Source organism: Austrofundulus limnaeus, unplaced genomic scaffold (assembly GCF_001266775.1).
Source record: "Austrofundulus limnaeus strain Quisiro unplaced genomic scaffold, Austrofundulus_limnaeus-1.0 Scaffold1857, whole genome shotgun sequence".
NCBI lineage: Eukaryota > Metazoa > Chordata > Actinopteri > Cyprinodontiformes > Rivulidae > Austrofundulus > Austrofundulus limnaeus.
In genome coordinates, this window is record NW_013954259.1 from 17,180 (window position 1) to 32,734 (window position 15,555).

Here is a 15,555-nt window from a genome sequence, read left to right on the forward strand (position 1 = left end):
CCTAACGTACTAAATACTGCCACCTTGTGGGATAAAATGAGAGGTGTATTTAAAACAGACTTCATTCATTCTTTCTTTCATGACGACACTCGAAAAGAAGCATCAACGTCTGCAATTTTGCAGAAAATAAATTAACAAAACATTTTTTTGGACTACTATACCTAAAAAGTCTGGGAATCTGGGTGATTTTTCAGGATTTTTTTTCAGCAAGTTTTGTTTCTACTTTTAGTAAAATGACAGAATTTTTACTTTCACTATTTTTTACTTTGTACAACATATTAATCTGATTTACTTCACTGACACTTTCTATTTTTTTTTTCAAACCTACTATTTTTCTGCCACACGTTTTGGGAGATCATCTTGAAATTCATGTATTAAAACTATTCTACCTTTAATTTGACAAACGCACACAGCCATCAGAATGTATTAAATGAATGAGCGTTTTGCCAGAGAACTCCACATTAATGTGCATTTTGCTTCAACATCTCAGACAATAAATATTTATTGCAGTGACACGTCAAGGCTGTAGAGACATAAACGGAAGTGGCAGTCGCATTTCTTGTCTCGTGATGCTACAGTGACACCGCACATAAAAATCAAACTTTATACGTGCTGACTGAGATTATTTTCCCTTTTTTTCCCCACCTTCTTAAACAAATGTGTTAGGAAGTGATGTACCCATTACTCACTCCTGACCAATGATGTCTAGCCACGATTTTCGGGTATCGCCTTATGTTGAAGAATCTGATTGGATGATGTGTACGAAGAGCTCAGCGGTGATTGGTCGGTGGTTGTGCGTGGTGCGCTGCCATTGGTCAGTCGTCGACAGAGTTGAACAGAGTGGGTTCATTTGGTGGAGAAGAGACCGCACAGTCGCTGTTGTAAAACCCAGTTCTCCGTGTCGCTTCTCTGGCTTTTGTCTCCACAGCTGAAGACTCACAGCGTCAAACAAACAGTTTCTGAAAATGAAACGAGTCTGGTTGATAGGCCTTCTTTTCGCACTTCTAGCCTTTGGTAAGTAGCAGGAAGATACGTCCTATTATTTGCCTCACTGACTTTTTATGTTTAAAACATTTTAGCCTGTAAGCTAGCATTCATTGATCTGGGTTTGTGCTTCTCTTTTCATAAAAGACAATTTGTCAAAGTTAAATTGTCCCGTTTGTTGGTTTAAACCTGCATGGAATTTCATATCATTTACAGCACACTTAGCATCATTCATAAAAGCTATCTTTCTAGAAGTTTCTATAAGACGTGTGATTGTGAACGGCAGCCAACATGCTTGCATTTTTCTCCAGAGCTCTTCCGTCAAACCTGATCTCTTCTCGAGGTTTCCTTAAAAAACTACTACTAAGACCAAGTTATCTCCTGTAAAATGGATGCACACGTGTAGTTCTTAAATTCTAGCAAATGTGCAGCATAACACTGTTTTTCACCTAATGTTCACTGTAAGCACAAATTTGGATGGACAAACATCTAATTCATCTATCTATCTATCATCTATCTATCTATCATCTATCTATCTATCTATCTATCTATCTATCTATCTATCTATCTATCTATCATCTATCTATCTATCATCTATCTATCATCTATCTTTTGTAGCTGCTGTGAAGGCTGAGGATGAACTTGATGTGGATGGAACAGTAGAAGATGATTTGGGGAAAAGCAGGGATGGCTCCAGAACAGATGATGAGGTGGTGCAGAGGTTGGTATTTTATTATTTTTAATTAATCTCTAATTGTTAAGGGAGCTGACGTTTGCATGCATATCAACACAAGGTCGGCATGACCAAGCGTGTGTACACAGGTAAACCAGGGCAACCTTGACATTGTAGCTGACCTGGCAGAACCATGAAGGGTCAACCAGTGGATTTATTTTCCTGTAGTTGTCACTGTTCGATGTTTGACAGATATGTGCACTTCTTTCTCACCTGAGTATTTGCTTTTCTCAGGGAGGAGGAGGCTATCCAGCTGGATGGTTTGAATGCAGCACAGATCAAGGAACTCAGGGAAAAGTCTGAAAAACATGTCTTTCAGGCTGAAGTCAATCGTATGATGAAGCTCATCATCAACTCACTCTACAAGAACAAAGAGGTACAAAAATTTTATATTTGTGCAATTTGGTTGTACGCTTTTTAGGGACAAGCTGACCTTTTAATCTTATCTATCTGCAGATTTTCCTCAGGGAGCTGATCTCTAATGCCTCCGATGCTCTGGATAAGATTCGTTTGTTGTCTCTAACTAATGAGGAAGTGATGTCCACCAATGAAGAACTGACCATCAAGATAAAAGTAAGCTTGTAAAACAGAGTTGCACTGACTAATCTACAAAGTGAAAACCACTTATCTGTTTGTAACTTGTTTCTTTTTTTTTTTTTTTTCTCGCCCCAAGTCTGATAAGGAAAAGAACATGCTCCACATCACCGACACTGGTATTGGAATGACCAAAGAGGAACTGGTAAAGAACTTGGGTACCATCGCCAAGTCTGGCACCAGCGAGTTCCTCAACAAAATGACAGAGATGCAGTCCGAGGGCCAGTCCACGTCGGAGCTGATCGGACAGTTCGGCGTGGGCTTTTACTCCGCTTTCCTGGTTGCTGACAAGGTCATCGTCACATCCAAGCACAATAACGGCACTCAGCACATCTGGGAGTCTGACTCCAATGAGTTCTCCATCATCGAGGACCCCCGTGGGGACACACTTGGCAGAGGAACCACCATTTCGTGAGTTATTTTTTTTCTTTCATAAAATCTGCCTATTGGTTTTGAAATAACTTTCAAAGCTGTTCATTAAAATTTGTTGAGTTATTTTATTTTTGCTTTGCTCATCCTAACAGACTCGTCCTTAAAGAGGAGGCCTCAGACTTCCTGGAACTGGAGACCATCAAGAATCTGGTCAGGAAATATTCCCAGTTCATCAACTTCCCCATCTATGTTTGGGCTAGCAAGGTGATTTACATTTTATATGTTCTCTTACTTTTTTATTTAATAACAATGAATTTAGTGTGGGGGGGAAAAAAGCAAATTTTAATTTTTTTAATATATTTTTTTATTATAAGACTGAGACTGTTGAAGAGCCCATTGATGAAGATGCAGCAGAACCAGAGAAAGAAGCATCTGAAGATGAGGCTGAAGTAGAGGAAGAGGAGGAGGACAAAGACAAGCCAAAGACTAAAAAGGTAGTGTGACTGTAGATCTGGTCAACACAAAATGCACTCTTGTATGCTTTACAGTTTCATAACTCCAGACAATATGGTGGATAAAAGCTACCAACTCGAGTTACAGAGATCTGCAGTGGCTCAAATAAAACCTTTTTTTTTTTTTTGTTTGTTTTAAAATTAGGTGTTCAGTTACAAGTTAAACAAATCAGCAAAAACAAAAAGTACCCTGCGCTGATTAGAAAATCATTTTTTTCTTTATTTTTTTGTTTGTAGGTTGAGAAGACCGTTTGGGACTGGGAGCTGATGAACGACATCAAGCCTATCTGGCAGAGACCAGCAAAGGAGGTTGAGGAGGATGAATACAAAGCTTTCTACAAGACCTTCTCAAAGGTATAAATATGTTCAGTTAAACAGTCAAACTGCTGTGTAGAATGTCTTGGTGGTATATCAGATGTTGTACTTATTATTAATGATTTACTTGCCAACAGGACAACGATGACCCTATAGCTCACATCCACTTCACCGCTGAAGGAGAGGTCACCTTCAAGTCCATCCTGTTTGTGCCCACCGCAGCTCCTCGTGGCCTCTTCGACGAGTACGGCTCCAAAAAGAACGATTACATTAAGGTTTGTCAGCTAAAAACAGCATTTAGGATGACTTTAAATGGACTTGGTGTCTTGAGACGATGGCATTTATTTTGAAACTTTTTGTTTCACAGCTGTTTGTCAGAAGGGTTTTCATCACAGACGACTTCAATGACATGATGCCCAAATACCTGAACTTTGTCAAGGGCGTGGTGAGTTATTAATGCTAGCTGAAAGATGACTTCATGTTGTGTTGTCTTGTTTTAAAGTTGCCTACTTTTACTTTGCTAGGTTGACTCTGATGACCTTCCTCTGAATGTGTCCAGAGAGACTCTACAGCAGCACAAATTACTCAAGGTAAACTTTAATTCAGCATAAATGCAGGTTCTCATTATCAAGATGTTATTTTCTTCCTTAAATTTTAGTGTTGGCCACTATCACTTTATTAACTGCACTTTGATTAATTTGATCAGTCTTGCCTTTTTCAGAAGACTTTATCAAGTATTAGGATGATGGACTATTTACAGGTTTTTTTTTTTTCTTTTTAGGTCATTCGTAAGAAGCTTGTCCGTAAAACCTTGGATATGATCAAGAAGATTGCAGAGGAGCAGTACAATGAGAAGTTCTGGAAGGAGTTTGGAACCAACATCAAACTTGGAGTCATTGAGGACCACTCCAACAGGACTCGTCTGGCCAAGCTGCTCCGCTTCCAGACCTCCCACAGCGAGACCAGCCTTTCCAGCCTGGAGCAGTATGTGGAGCGCATGAAGGAGAAGCAGGACAAGATCTACTTCATGGCTGGCACCAGCAAGAAGGAGGTAAGCGCACGAGTCGTTAAATGGGAGTGTTTTTGAAGAGCGAGTGGCGTGCTGAAATACGAACCGACGGTCTGACTTTTTTTTTTTTTCGTCTGCAGGCCGAGTCTTCTCCTTTTGTTGAGAAGTTGCTGAAGAAAGGCTATGAGGTGATTTACCTGACCGAGCCTGTGGATGAGTACTGCATTCAGGCGCTGCCAGAGTTCGATGGCAAACGCTTCCAGAACGTGGCTAAAGAGGGCGTCAAGTTTGAGGAGAGCGAAAAGGCTAAGGAGAGGAGGGAAGCTCAGGAGAAGGAGTTTGAGCCTCTGACCACTTGGCTGAAAGACGTGGCTCTGAAGGACAAGGTAGAGCCATGTTTGAAGAGATTATAAATTTATCTACTAACTTCTGTCTGAAATTATATTTAATGTTTGTTTTTTTCCTCTAATAGATCGAGAAGGCAGTCCTGTCTCAGAGGTTAACAGATTCTCCATGCGCTTTGGTAGCCAGTCAGTATGGTTGGTCAGGAAACATGGAGAGGATCATGAAGGCACAAGCTTACCAGACAGGCAAAGACATTTCCACAAAGTGAGTAGTAAACTCTGTGACCATCAGTACTGTCCACCTATTTCTACTTTAAGCTAATGTCGGTTCTCCTCTCTCCCTCAGTTATTATGCCAGCCAGAAGAAAACATTAGAAATCAATCCCAAACATCCTCTTATCAAGCAGATGCTCAGCAGAGTCAATGTGAGTTTACTTTGATCAGTTCTGAACCTAAGTTGAAGTAAGCATCAAGTTGACCTCCTTTTTTCTGGTGCTTTCAGGCTGATGCTGAGGACCAGACCGCATCAGATCTCGCTGTGGTTCTCTTTGAGACGGCCACGCTGCGCTCAGGATACCAGCTGGCAGACACAAAATCTTACGGAGACAGAATAGAGCGAATGCTCAGACTAAGCATGAATGTACCTCTGGATGAAAAGGTAAGTTGATGATGGATGACTTCGGACTGCACAGCAGTTTGGGTCAGGGATTGTTGAAATTACTGAGGGTGTTTGTTTATAATAATGTTACTGTCACAGGTTGAAGAAGAACCTGAAGAAGAGCCAGAGGAACCAGCTGAGGAAGACGATTCTGAAGATAAAGATGATGTTGTAGATGATGGTGATGATGGTGATGATGAAACGGTGAGACGTCTTAAACATGTTGTAGTTTAATGAATGCCAACCTGAATGCAGCAGGTTTGACCTGTTTTTTATTTTTATTTTATTTTTTTGTTTTACAGGCAAAGACAGAAGAAAAAGATGAACTGTGAAGCACTGAGGGGAGAACGTGTAACAGAGCAGGAGCTTGGACTTGTCCTGTTCAGTGACGCTGCGATTGATGTTGTCCTGGGAGTGTTTGGTTTTTATTTTTTTAAGGTGAACGCTTTTTGTTTTTTTTATTTTCTACATTCCCCATGACTGTAAATTTGTTAATATTTAACTGAACTGTTTATGAAAAGATGCGATTCTCTGATCAAATAAATGTTACCAAAAACACATTCTTGTCTGTGTTGTAAAAATGTATTTATCCAACAGAATGAAGGAAAATAAGCTGCTTTGTCTCAGATTTGTATTTTAAAGTTGTTGGAATGAGAAGCTGTGGATCTTTGATGACATACAGGATTTTTAAAGCTGCTTTTAGGTGTCAACGTATATCTCCATTTGAGTCTTGTGCAGAAGTGAAAATGTTCTGCAGTAATTTTCCATTGGTCATATTTGCTCGTGAGACAACCAGTGGGCTTCTCGAAATGTGTGCACACAAAATTTATTTTTAGTTTGTTGCATTAGCTGAATACAAGATTTTAGGTTCATACATAGTTTCACAAATGTAGTTTTTTTTAATAACATTGTGGCCAAATCAGCATTTATAAGAATGCTGATTTAGTTGTGTTAGAAAGCTTAAACTCCTCAGCTTATCTTGTCTGATCTTTTCACTGATAAACCATTCACTTAAATCTAATTGTTCAGCAAAGACGTCACTATTTAGTGTAAATTTATCTAGACATGAAAATGTTCAGCTCATTTTGGAGATGAGGGCTGGCTTTTTGTAATTGATGTTTTTCAAATGAACTTCAAATATTTCCACATACATAGAAATTCCTTAACACATCTGTGTACCTGCTTTATTTTTGTCTTTGTTTAGCTTAGCTGCTGCTCAACTACTAAAGATATTTGAGTCTCATCGCTTCTAGCTAGCCTTTTGCTACATTTAGCTTTTAGCTAGAATTTTGCTATTTTTACTGTTTAGATAAACTTTTTGCGAAGCATTTAGCTACCATGGTGCTACTTTAGGCCTTCGATTAGCATTTTTGCTTTTGATGTTATGTCAAGCTTAATTGTTTTTTTCAAGTTTCAGTAAAGTCATTTAGCACTCAATTTCTCATATCATCTTATATTTAATTCCCAATAAAAGAAGACATATCTTGCACACATTTTTACTACTTCCCTGTTCTGATTTAGAAAAAAAAAATGGAAAAGGTGAGAAGTGAAACTGAACACTTGCTTTGAGCTGTAATTGTGCGTTAGGCCTATATTTGACCAGGTTCTAAACTCTATACATTTTTTAATCAAATTCTTGGTCAATACTAAAATAAAACAAAGCTAGCATGGAAAAGCTAGTCTTTAAAAATAGCCTAAAAAGACTTTGCACTTATTAATCTTATTAATCTCTAATTTTTACTTCTTAGAAACTAATTATGTTGCCATTATCAATAAATTAGTTGCTTTAATACCAGAAAGCATTCTTCTGCACTTTGTAATTTAAAGCCAAGGCCACTAGGTGTCACTGTTGTTCACATGAATAAGAAACTACCGCGTATTCAAATGATCAGCAAACCATAAAAGCTGCTATGTTCATTGTTTGTAATATGACAGTATTTGGGTTTAAAATACACCGGTCAGCCAATAAAAAAGTGGCAATTTTTTAAAATTCTCTAATTTGTAAATGTGATTCCTACGGATTTTAATAGGAGCTGAACTTGCTCCACTCAGTTATTAAATATTATTTCCATTTAAAATTTCAGTTATGTTTTTAAGAGATTATGAAGATATTTGGGTATGTTTATGACAGTACCAATGCTTCAAATGTCAGAAATATGTACACACCATAAATGGGTTTCATGTGTAATATATTTTTAATCCAACTTTTTTTTCTTGAAATACTGTATATGTGCCATTTAAATAAGTTAATCAAGGTTTTTATGATGCCAATTTTCTATGACATCAAAAATCCACACTCATCATAAAATGTTTTCAAGTAAGACAATCGTCGTTAATGTCACAAGTGATGTTTTCTTCCAATTATAACTCATGATCATAGAGTTACTTTATATAAGTGAGTGTGTGTTTGAATAACTGTGAACAAAGTTTCATGAAACTCACAAAGACAAAAAATATGACTTAACTATTTGAGTCAACACAAATGAAAACAGCAAACACAAAAATGGCTCTAACACAATCCATTTTACAAGTATTAAACTAAAATTTGGTGTAGTTGTAGCTGAGACTGATCCCCAACACATACACTGAGCACTAAATGCCAATGCAGATATCTGTGTTTGAAACATTTGCCATTAGTTTTAGCAAACAACTTCGTCTAATTGTTAGCAAAAATAACTCCTGAACCACTTAACGGTTTTGAATTCATTCTTAAGTAAGTTATTATTGGCTGCACTGGAGCCAGTCCAAGATGGCCACCACAACTTATCATTTTTAGCTTACAGAAAAACTGGGTTTACTTCAGCTAATTGTCTGTATAGTGGTGGTATCTGAGAGTCATTCACATCAAGCACTCACAGATTGTGCAGAATCACACAAGATATTTACATTTCACCTGTAGAATGCTTCATTTCAGCTGATTCATAGGCAAGTCTATGCATTTCTTTGAGCTAAATCTGCTTTTTGATCTGGTTTTTGGTAGAATTTTTATTTCCAGTTGAACTATGAGGGAAGAAGTTCCAACTAACTGCGGGATCATTAAAGGTAAGATCTAAAATAATCAAATATTTTGAAAATTACATGGCTTGCGGTTCATGTGTAAGTAAGCAGAAGAAACATAAAATTCAAAAATAGCTTAGGGACAAAATAACAAGGAAAGTGGTAAATATTTTTCATTGGTAAATGCATAAGGCTAAATCAAAATCATGTTAAAAATGAATAAAGTTATAAAATTTTATTTTTACAAATAAAAACTTAAAATTGCACCAGACCATTTGTTTGTAAAAACTCCTACAGCACATTGATGCTCCTACATTTCACTTCATCCAGTGTTTTCTTTGTCATAACCCCCCCACCCCCAGAAAAAAACATCAGATAAACAGAAAAACCGCAGTCGCATCTGTCAAATTTAATAGTGATGTGGGTTTGTTTTTACCAAATAAACTCTGACCCCTAACCATAACGCTGCGCACGCAGAAAACTACTAAATGATGCTTTTGTTGTTGTTGTTGTTGTTGTTGCAGGGGTGCCAAACTGTTACATAACAATTTCTCTTGATATTTATTGAAAGAAATCTTATGCAAGTTTCTTTTAGAAATTCAAATAACATTTTCCACATTAAAAGATTTCATTTGGAAATGATGGAATAATGGTTTCATACAGCGAAGATATATGACCTAACAGATAAATAAAAAAGGTTACATTTATAAAGACGGATCATTATAATTCTTATCATATGCCTTACTCTCTATCAACAACTTTTTCATTATTTATTACGTTACGGACATCACAATCCAGAAAATCAGGTACACCCCCATGAAAAATCCTATTGTTTGACATTAAAAAAGAAGAGAACACAGAAAAAGGTAGCTAAAGTCGATTCTTTGTTGCTCGTTCCACACCAAAATCAAAAATGACTTAAAAATTCAAACTTAATTTTCTTGACTTGAAAGTTGGCCAGCTGTCATGGGAAGAATGCACTAAATACAGTGACAAAAAGAGAAACCATAAAAAAGTATTTCACATTTAAAGTTTGGGCCTGGATAAAATGGCCTGATTTGGCCCACGGGCCTGCAGTTTGACACGTGATTTTTGCTATTTCTCATTATAAGATGGTCTGAAACTTTGTCCTGAAAGATGGTGGGCGATATGTTTTCCTTTATGGAATGCTGTAGGTTTTTAATCTCCTGTATTTTAAGCAACACTCGTGCAGCTGGATCCAAATGAAACTGTGGCACAAAAGCAACACGACTCTGTGATCTCGTCTCCTTTCGGAGGGAAAAGCGCGTCTGAGTGAAGGATCGCGTCTGATTCCCATCATTTGTATTTTGACTGCAGTTTGTGCGCCGCCGTGGCTCATGTACGCAATCCCTGGATAGGTGGTTGCCATGGATTCCTGGGTCACATGCGTGGGTTTCCTACAGCCAGCAGCAGAAGCAGCAGCAGCAGCAGAAGAAGAAGAAGAAGAAGATGATGATGATGCTTGGACCAAAAATTCAGAGCCATTTTCATTCAAACGAGAAACATCTGTGGACGGAACAGTGACTGGGCTTGGCCAGCATTTAAATATATCCATTAAATCCGTTTTACTCCCTAATCCTTGAATCTTGAATTCGCAGCAAACCGGTTCGGTCCGCACACATCCATAGACTGAAACCAGGAATGAGTATAGAAATCCCTGAAGGACTGACGGAGCTGTTGCAGAGCTTTACCGTGGAAGTGTTGAGGAATCAGCCCAGGGACCTGCTCGAGTTCGCGTTGCAGTACTTCACCCAGCTGAAGGACAGCGACAGCAAAGAGGCCTCCTTCGGCAATGACGAGAACTCGGCCCCGAGATCAGGGAAAGCGGTCAATTTCCTGGACGAAGCCATGCAGATCGACTCAGAGAACGGAGAGGAGGAGGACGACGACGATGATGAGGAATTCACAGGTGGGCTGATGGTTTAGGTGTGTGTGTCGGGTGCTTAATGTACATAAATGTGTGTGACCTTAATGTTATTTGAAGCATGCATCGCAGCGTTCAGGATAAAATAAATAAAATAAAATAAAAACTCTCCATCTTGCATCCGAGCACCGCCGCGTCCCTGTCATTTACCATATATGGTCATGGAGGATGAAAGATGGGTCACAATGCGTCTGACAGCTCCCTTTTTTTTCTCCACGAGGAAACAAACAAAAAAAAAAGGCCAAACATCTGCAGAATCCTCGTGTTTCTTTGCTTTATCAAAGCTCCAGAATGAGTATTTCCTGTTTCAGCTGCAGGAGGAGGCCCCCTGATGGAGCTATATCTATCTGCTCATGTAAAACATGGCAACAACAGTCAATCCGTCACATTGCATGTATGTTTTCTTGGGTGGGATTGTGTTTCCCCCCACAACAGTTGGTGCAGAATTGCAAGCAGCAGCTGCATCCCAGCATCCCAATGAGTCTGTAAGAATGTCTGTGATGGTTACATAAGGCCAGGTGCACCACGTTTATTAATTAAATAGTCCCTTTTATAAAAAGGACCACTCTTCCATTGACCATGAATGAGACACAGTAATGTAGGCGACATCTTATCCTGAACCACTGTGCCTGTTTTCTGTGGAACATATTTATTTATTTTTTTCTTTCTCATTTAAATTATTCAAAGAACCCAAACCCACTTCACAGCAGCTGTCCTCATTCAGGTTTTTACCCCTAATGAATATGGATTCTTAAAGTGATAGTTCCGATCTTTTGAAGTGGGGCTCTGTGAGAAGGCTGTAAACAGTTAATATCTTACCTGTTGTGGGTCACTCTGAGAAGAAAGGGATTTTAATTCGGATCGGTTTGACACAAGACCAAAGTGGATTACTGCCATCTTAAAACAACTTTATTATCAACATTTCACCGTGTTTATAGAAAGTGGTAATTATACCTTTATGTCATCATCAATGTAGCATTTTTTACATTGAAATATTTAGTTTCTTGCGAGTGCAAACAGCAGCAGGTAGCTGTACCACCCTCGGTGCAGCTGGGCCACTGCTGGCAGGAATATTTTACTCTTTCAGTCAGATTAGCCACACAATTCAAATAATGCATTGATAATACATTTTACTGCTATGCTCAACCCTGTCATTTCACATTAAACAGTAATTCCTGCAGAAATATTAGGTTTAAGTTCAAGATAACTTTATTCTTTCAAAGGAGCAACATATGTAACACATATAAAACACATTTACATCTACATATTAACATTTAAAGGTTGGTAACAGATGGAAAGGTATATTTCTTCAATTAATGACTTTATCAAATTGTCGAGATTTCTGTGAAAAGGGCCTCGTGCTACAGCTAGCTGCTTCTAGCACTTAACCAGAGAAAATCTATGCAAACAACCGTATAATGTAAATTTGACAGCAATGTGCTCCGAGATGTCTGCTGGAGACAGGTGTCAACTCCTTTCTGAGCCTGCAAGAAAAGAGGATAAAGAAGAAGAGTGATGGATTGACAGCAATGTAAAAGTTTATGAGCTTCTGTGAAAATTTAGGGGTTAAATTGTTCTAAAATGTCATTTTAGCACTATTTTATGAACATTTGTTTCACTCAGTCACCATTAATTTTGTTTTTTGCAGTTATTTACGCAGAAATCTTGTTTGTGAATCCGAACAGTGGCGGAAGCAGCTAGCTGTAGCATATTCATGCAGGAATTTAATTTTTCTTCAATAGAATAAAAACAAAATGCAAAGGTTTTTTTTTCAAGAATGCTTTAAGATGCCAGTGATCCACTCTGATCCTGGCCTTGCTCAGACTGACAGAAATGAATAGATCATAACCTTTCCACAAAATTCCACTTGAAGTCATTCAAACAACTCCTCTAATTATTACCACAAGTACAATGAGTTTTAAAATATTTTCAAAAATTAAATGCCTAGTATTCCTTGAAGGAAGTCAAATCACTGGCCAGCTTTGATGCTAGAATGTATTTTTTTTGTGGGGGGGTATTAAGCTATATATCATGTTTTGTTGTTATTCTCTCATTAAAACATACCCAGAGTGTTGTTTTGACTCATTCATGCATGTTTGAGACATCCTTGATTCTCCTACACATTCTCAGTGGAGCTGCCTAAACACTTGCTGGTACAAAGCACCGCCTGTTTACACAAAGCTCCTCCTTGGAGCTCTGTTGTGAAGATGTGCTGAAGTGGGGGTGTTGGAAACGATAGGAGGTTCTTAAAGAGACAGAGGCAAATTTCAAGGCTATTAGATCAAATTTAAATTTATATATTTTCTTCAGATTTATTCGTGACATATGCACCATTTTTATAACAACTGAAGGTATCATACTTGGTTGTGGTATAGAATTGAAGTATGTGCCTGGAAAACACATAACACATCTCCCTGAAGTTCCATCAGTTTCAAAAGTTAATCAGTTCTGGGTAGACAGTCAGTGATTATTTGTTAGTAAATTTTATTCAAATGTCAAAAATGACATCAAAGAGGAACTGTTTATGAAGATGAAATACCTGGTCTTTGTTTATTGAAACAATATTATTTGAACTGACTTTTCTTCATCTCTCTGATAGTGACTCAAAATAATCTAAAGAAACATCAGATTCTTCTTGACAACAGTTGTAACTCATATTCAGTGTTTCCCCTTTGACGTCACTTCTTGTTAATTCACATATGAATATCTCAACAAGGGTCTATCTCAATGGCGTGGACTTTATTTTGCAATATGTTATTAATGTTATCTTTTCAAAAATGCATTCATATTTCTTACAAAAATATGTTATCGCAGGCACTTTGAGGTCAGTTTTTTTGGCAGCAATACTAAAGTCAGTCACTTGTAGATCCAACGGTTGCTTTTTACCGAAGTTCTTTAAAATTCTTTTAGTGGTTCAAAGACTCAAAGGTTTAAAAATCTTTATTGTCTGTCACAGGCTGTAACAGAAAAACGTCTGTGGTCTATGATAGAGGCCCAGATACATTAAAACACACAATAAAACACATCACACATAAAATCCCAACTCCTAAACACCACATAAATCATACAATCATAAAATAGATAAAAACCTACCTACTCATAAAATCATATACTACCTATAACCATTTGCAAACCTACAACTTTTTTCCTTTGTTTGAAAGTTTGATTGTTGTGGGGATAAAATAGTTTTTATACGTTTTTTTCTTCCCCTTGGCCAGAGGTAGAAGTTGAAATGACCAGTGAAGGGACCTTCACGCTTCATGAGATATTTTTCTAACAGACAAACAGACACACACACACGCAGAAACACTATTGTCTGCCTTTTCTTGTCAAAATGTAACATGTAGTCTTTGTGTTTTGCAGCTCCGGTGATAAACAGATTCATCAGAAGAGCATCCGGTGAGTTTCAATCTGCTGCTTGTTAACGCTGATTAGTAACAGCCTGATGAACCAAAGAGTCTGGACAGAATCACTGCTGGAAACAGTGACAACTTATCTCACACATGAACACTTGAGCTGCACAACCGGAGTGAAAATTTTCCATCTGTTTTTTGTCAATGTCTCCCCTTTATAATAATCATAATGATTGATTTATTAGAGCATATGAATCCAGTTTGTCGTGCACTCAGTTCATAATGTCAGCGAGTGACGTGGGTGGAGAAATCAGGACAAGAAGTGATACTTATAATTATCTCTTGCTAAGAATAGAGGTGACATTGTAGCTTTGGTGAAACAGGATCTCTGTATGAACTGTTGGCGACAGTTTTGCTGATATACAACAATAATAATTCTCTAAATTAGTTTTGTCATATTTTTCCTCTGTGTGACATAAATGTGAGTGAAACTGTACATAAGCTAATTCTTTGTTGTTTATTTTAAATATGGCTTATTGCTGGAGAAAGCTTTTTAACTACTTCTATGTTTTCTTTTTACTAAATTGTAGACATTTAGCACCCACTCAGACTTAAACACTACAAGTTTCTTTTAAATGTTTGAGATTTGTTTTTCATGAGTTTTGAAAGCATTCAGGCCTACCTAAAGGAATGTTAAACCATTTCTCTCTAACTTTATTAACTTCCAGGTAAAACCTTTTGTTGGAGCTTTTGTTTCTTTAAAGAGATATTTCAGATCTTTAAAGGTGGGCCTTTATAGGAAAGGTCTTAATATTTTACCTCTTGTAGACAGCTCTTAAGGTTAACTCCGTTTGGAAAAACAGAGTTTAGTTCTGACTGGTTTGACAAGCTAACGACTAGTTCATTTCATTTCATTGTGCTCTGTAAAATGTCAATAAAGGCATCATTAAGACCAAAGTGCACATCCAGCAGGAATATCATATTTCTGCAGGAAATTGAATGCTAAATTGACAACCGTGTAAAAAATATAAGACAGTTTGGATAAAGCACTATTAAAGTTTTAAGTTTGTAGTTGTTTCAAGGTTCCACTCTGACTAGCTTGTTGAATTCAGTCAGTGTAACTTTTTCTCCAAACTAAAGCTGTTCAAAGATTTATCTACAGATAAGATTTAATTATTCTTAACCTTTCCACAGAACCCCACTTTAAAAGATCTGAATTGTTAATGTAATAACTTTTAGAATTACTGTCTCTTTTGAAATGTCAGCTAAATGGTCCAAAAATTGCTGACTTTTGTGTAGCTGCTTATTTGGCTTTTGGTCTGTAAGACTAGTTATTAGACAGGCGTTATCAGACTGTTCTGCAGTGATGTCGTGTATAAAATGACTGGATATCAAGCGAGTTCTTTTAGACCATAATAAAGGGTAACTCCCTTTTGTGTTAACTTTAGGTTTAGTAAAACTACAGACCTATTCCATGCTCGCAACACCTGTGTAACAAACTGAAGTAAAGTCCACCTTTAAACTAAGAACATTTTTACACGTTGAAAGATTTCCTGGAAAATAGAACTCAGCACAAAAAGGCCATGGCTCCAACAAGGTTATCTGAATAAAAAGCCTTTTTTAAGGACATCTTATTGAGTGAAAAGCTGTGATAAAACCAACTTAAAATTATTTAAAACATAATTATCATTAAAAACGTCATAAACTGATAAAATACATCCATGAATTTAAACAATGTT

At 37.4% G+C, this 15,555-nt stretch overlaps 2 protein-coding genes across 2 annotated transcripts; both read left to right on the top strand.

Moving 5' to 3' along the window:
- The first annotated feature begins 849 nt into the window (after positions 1-849).
- On the top strand, positions 850-6,081 carry hsp90b1 (heat shock protein 90, beta (grp94), member 1). The gene is made up of 18 exons (XM_014033815.1): positions 850-1,014; positions 1,603-1,705; positions 1,952-2,093; positions 2,174-2,290; positions 2,391-2,722; positions 2,836-2,947; positions 3,058-3,177; positions 3,433-3,549; positions 3,648-3,785; positions 3,878-3,955; positions 4,035-4,100; positions 4,292-4,561; positions 4,660-4,905; positions 4,992-5,128; positions 5,210-5,288; positions 5,366-5,521; positions 5,621-5,725; positions 5,824-6,081. The coding sequence occupies exons 1-18, from the start codon at positions 966-968 to the stop codon at positions 5,851-5,853; spliced, it is 2,397 nt and encodes a 798-aa protein (XP_013889269.1). The 5' UTR covers positions 850-965; the 3' UTR covers positions 5,854-6,081.
- Positions 6,082-9,479: 3,398 nt separating this feature from the next.
- LOC106536524 (cAMP-dependent protein kinase type II-beta regulatory subunit) lies at positions 9,480-13,862 on the top strand (the record flags this gene model as incomplete). The annotated part of the gene is given in 2 exon segments (XM_014033818.1): positions 9,480-10,448; positions 13,827-13,862. Coding segments are annotated over 2 exon segments (304 nt in total), but the record flags the coding sequence as incomplete, so codon positions are not given.
- Between the last annotated feature and the right edge of the window lie 1,693 nt (positions 13,863-15,555).

What these genes read in the sequence shown, in the direction of transcription:
- hsp90b1 (XM_014033815.1), top strand. Translation starts at nt 966, where the DNA reads ATGAAACGAGTCTGGTTGATAGGCCTTCTTTTCGCACTTCTAGCCTTT. An exon ending in AGATGCTCAGCAGAGTCAAT is followed by an intron (nt 5,289 to 5,365) that starts GTGAGTTTACTT and finishes TGGTGCTTTCAG; the next exon opens with GCTGATGCTGAGGACCAGAC. An exon ending in ATGATGGTGATGATGAAACG is followed by an intron (nt 5,726 to 5,823) that starts GTGAGACGTCTT and finishes TTTGTTTTACAG; the next exon opens with GCAAAGACAGAAGAAAAAGA.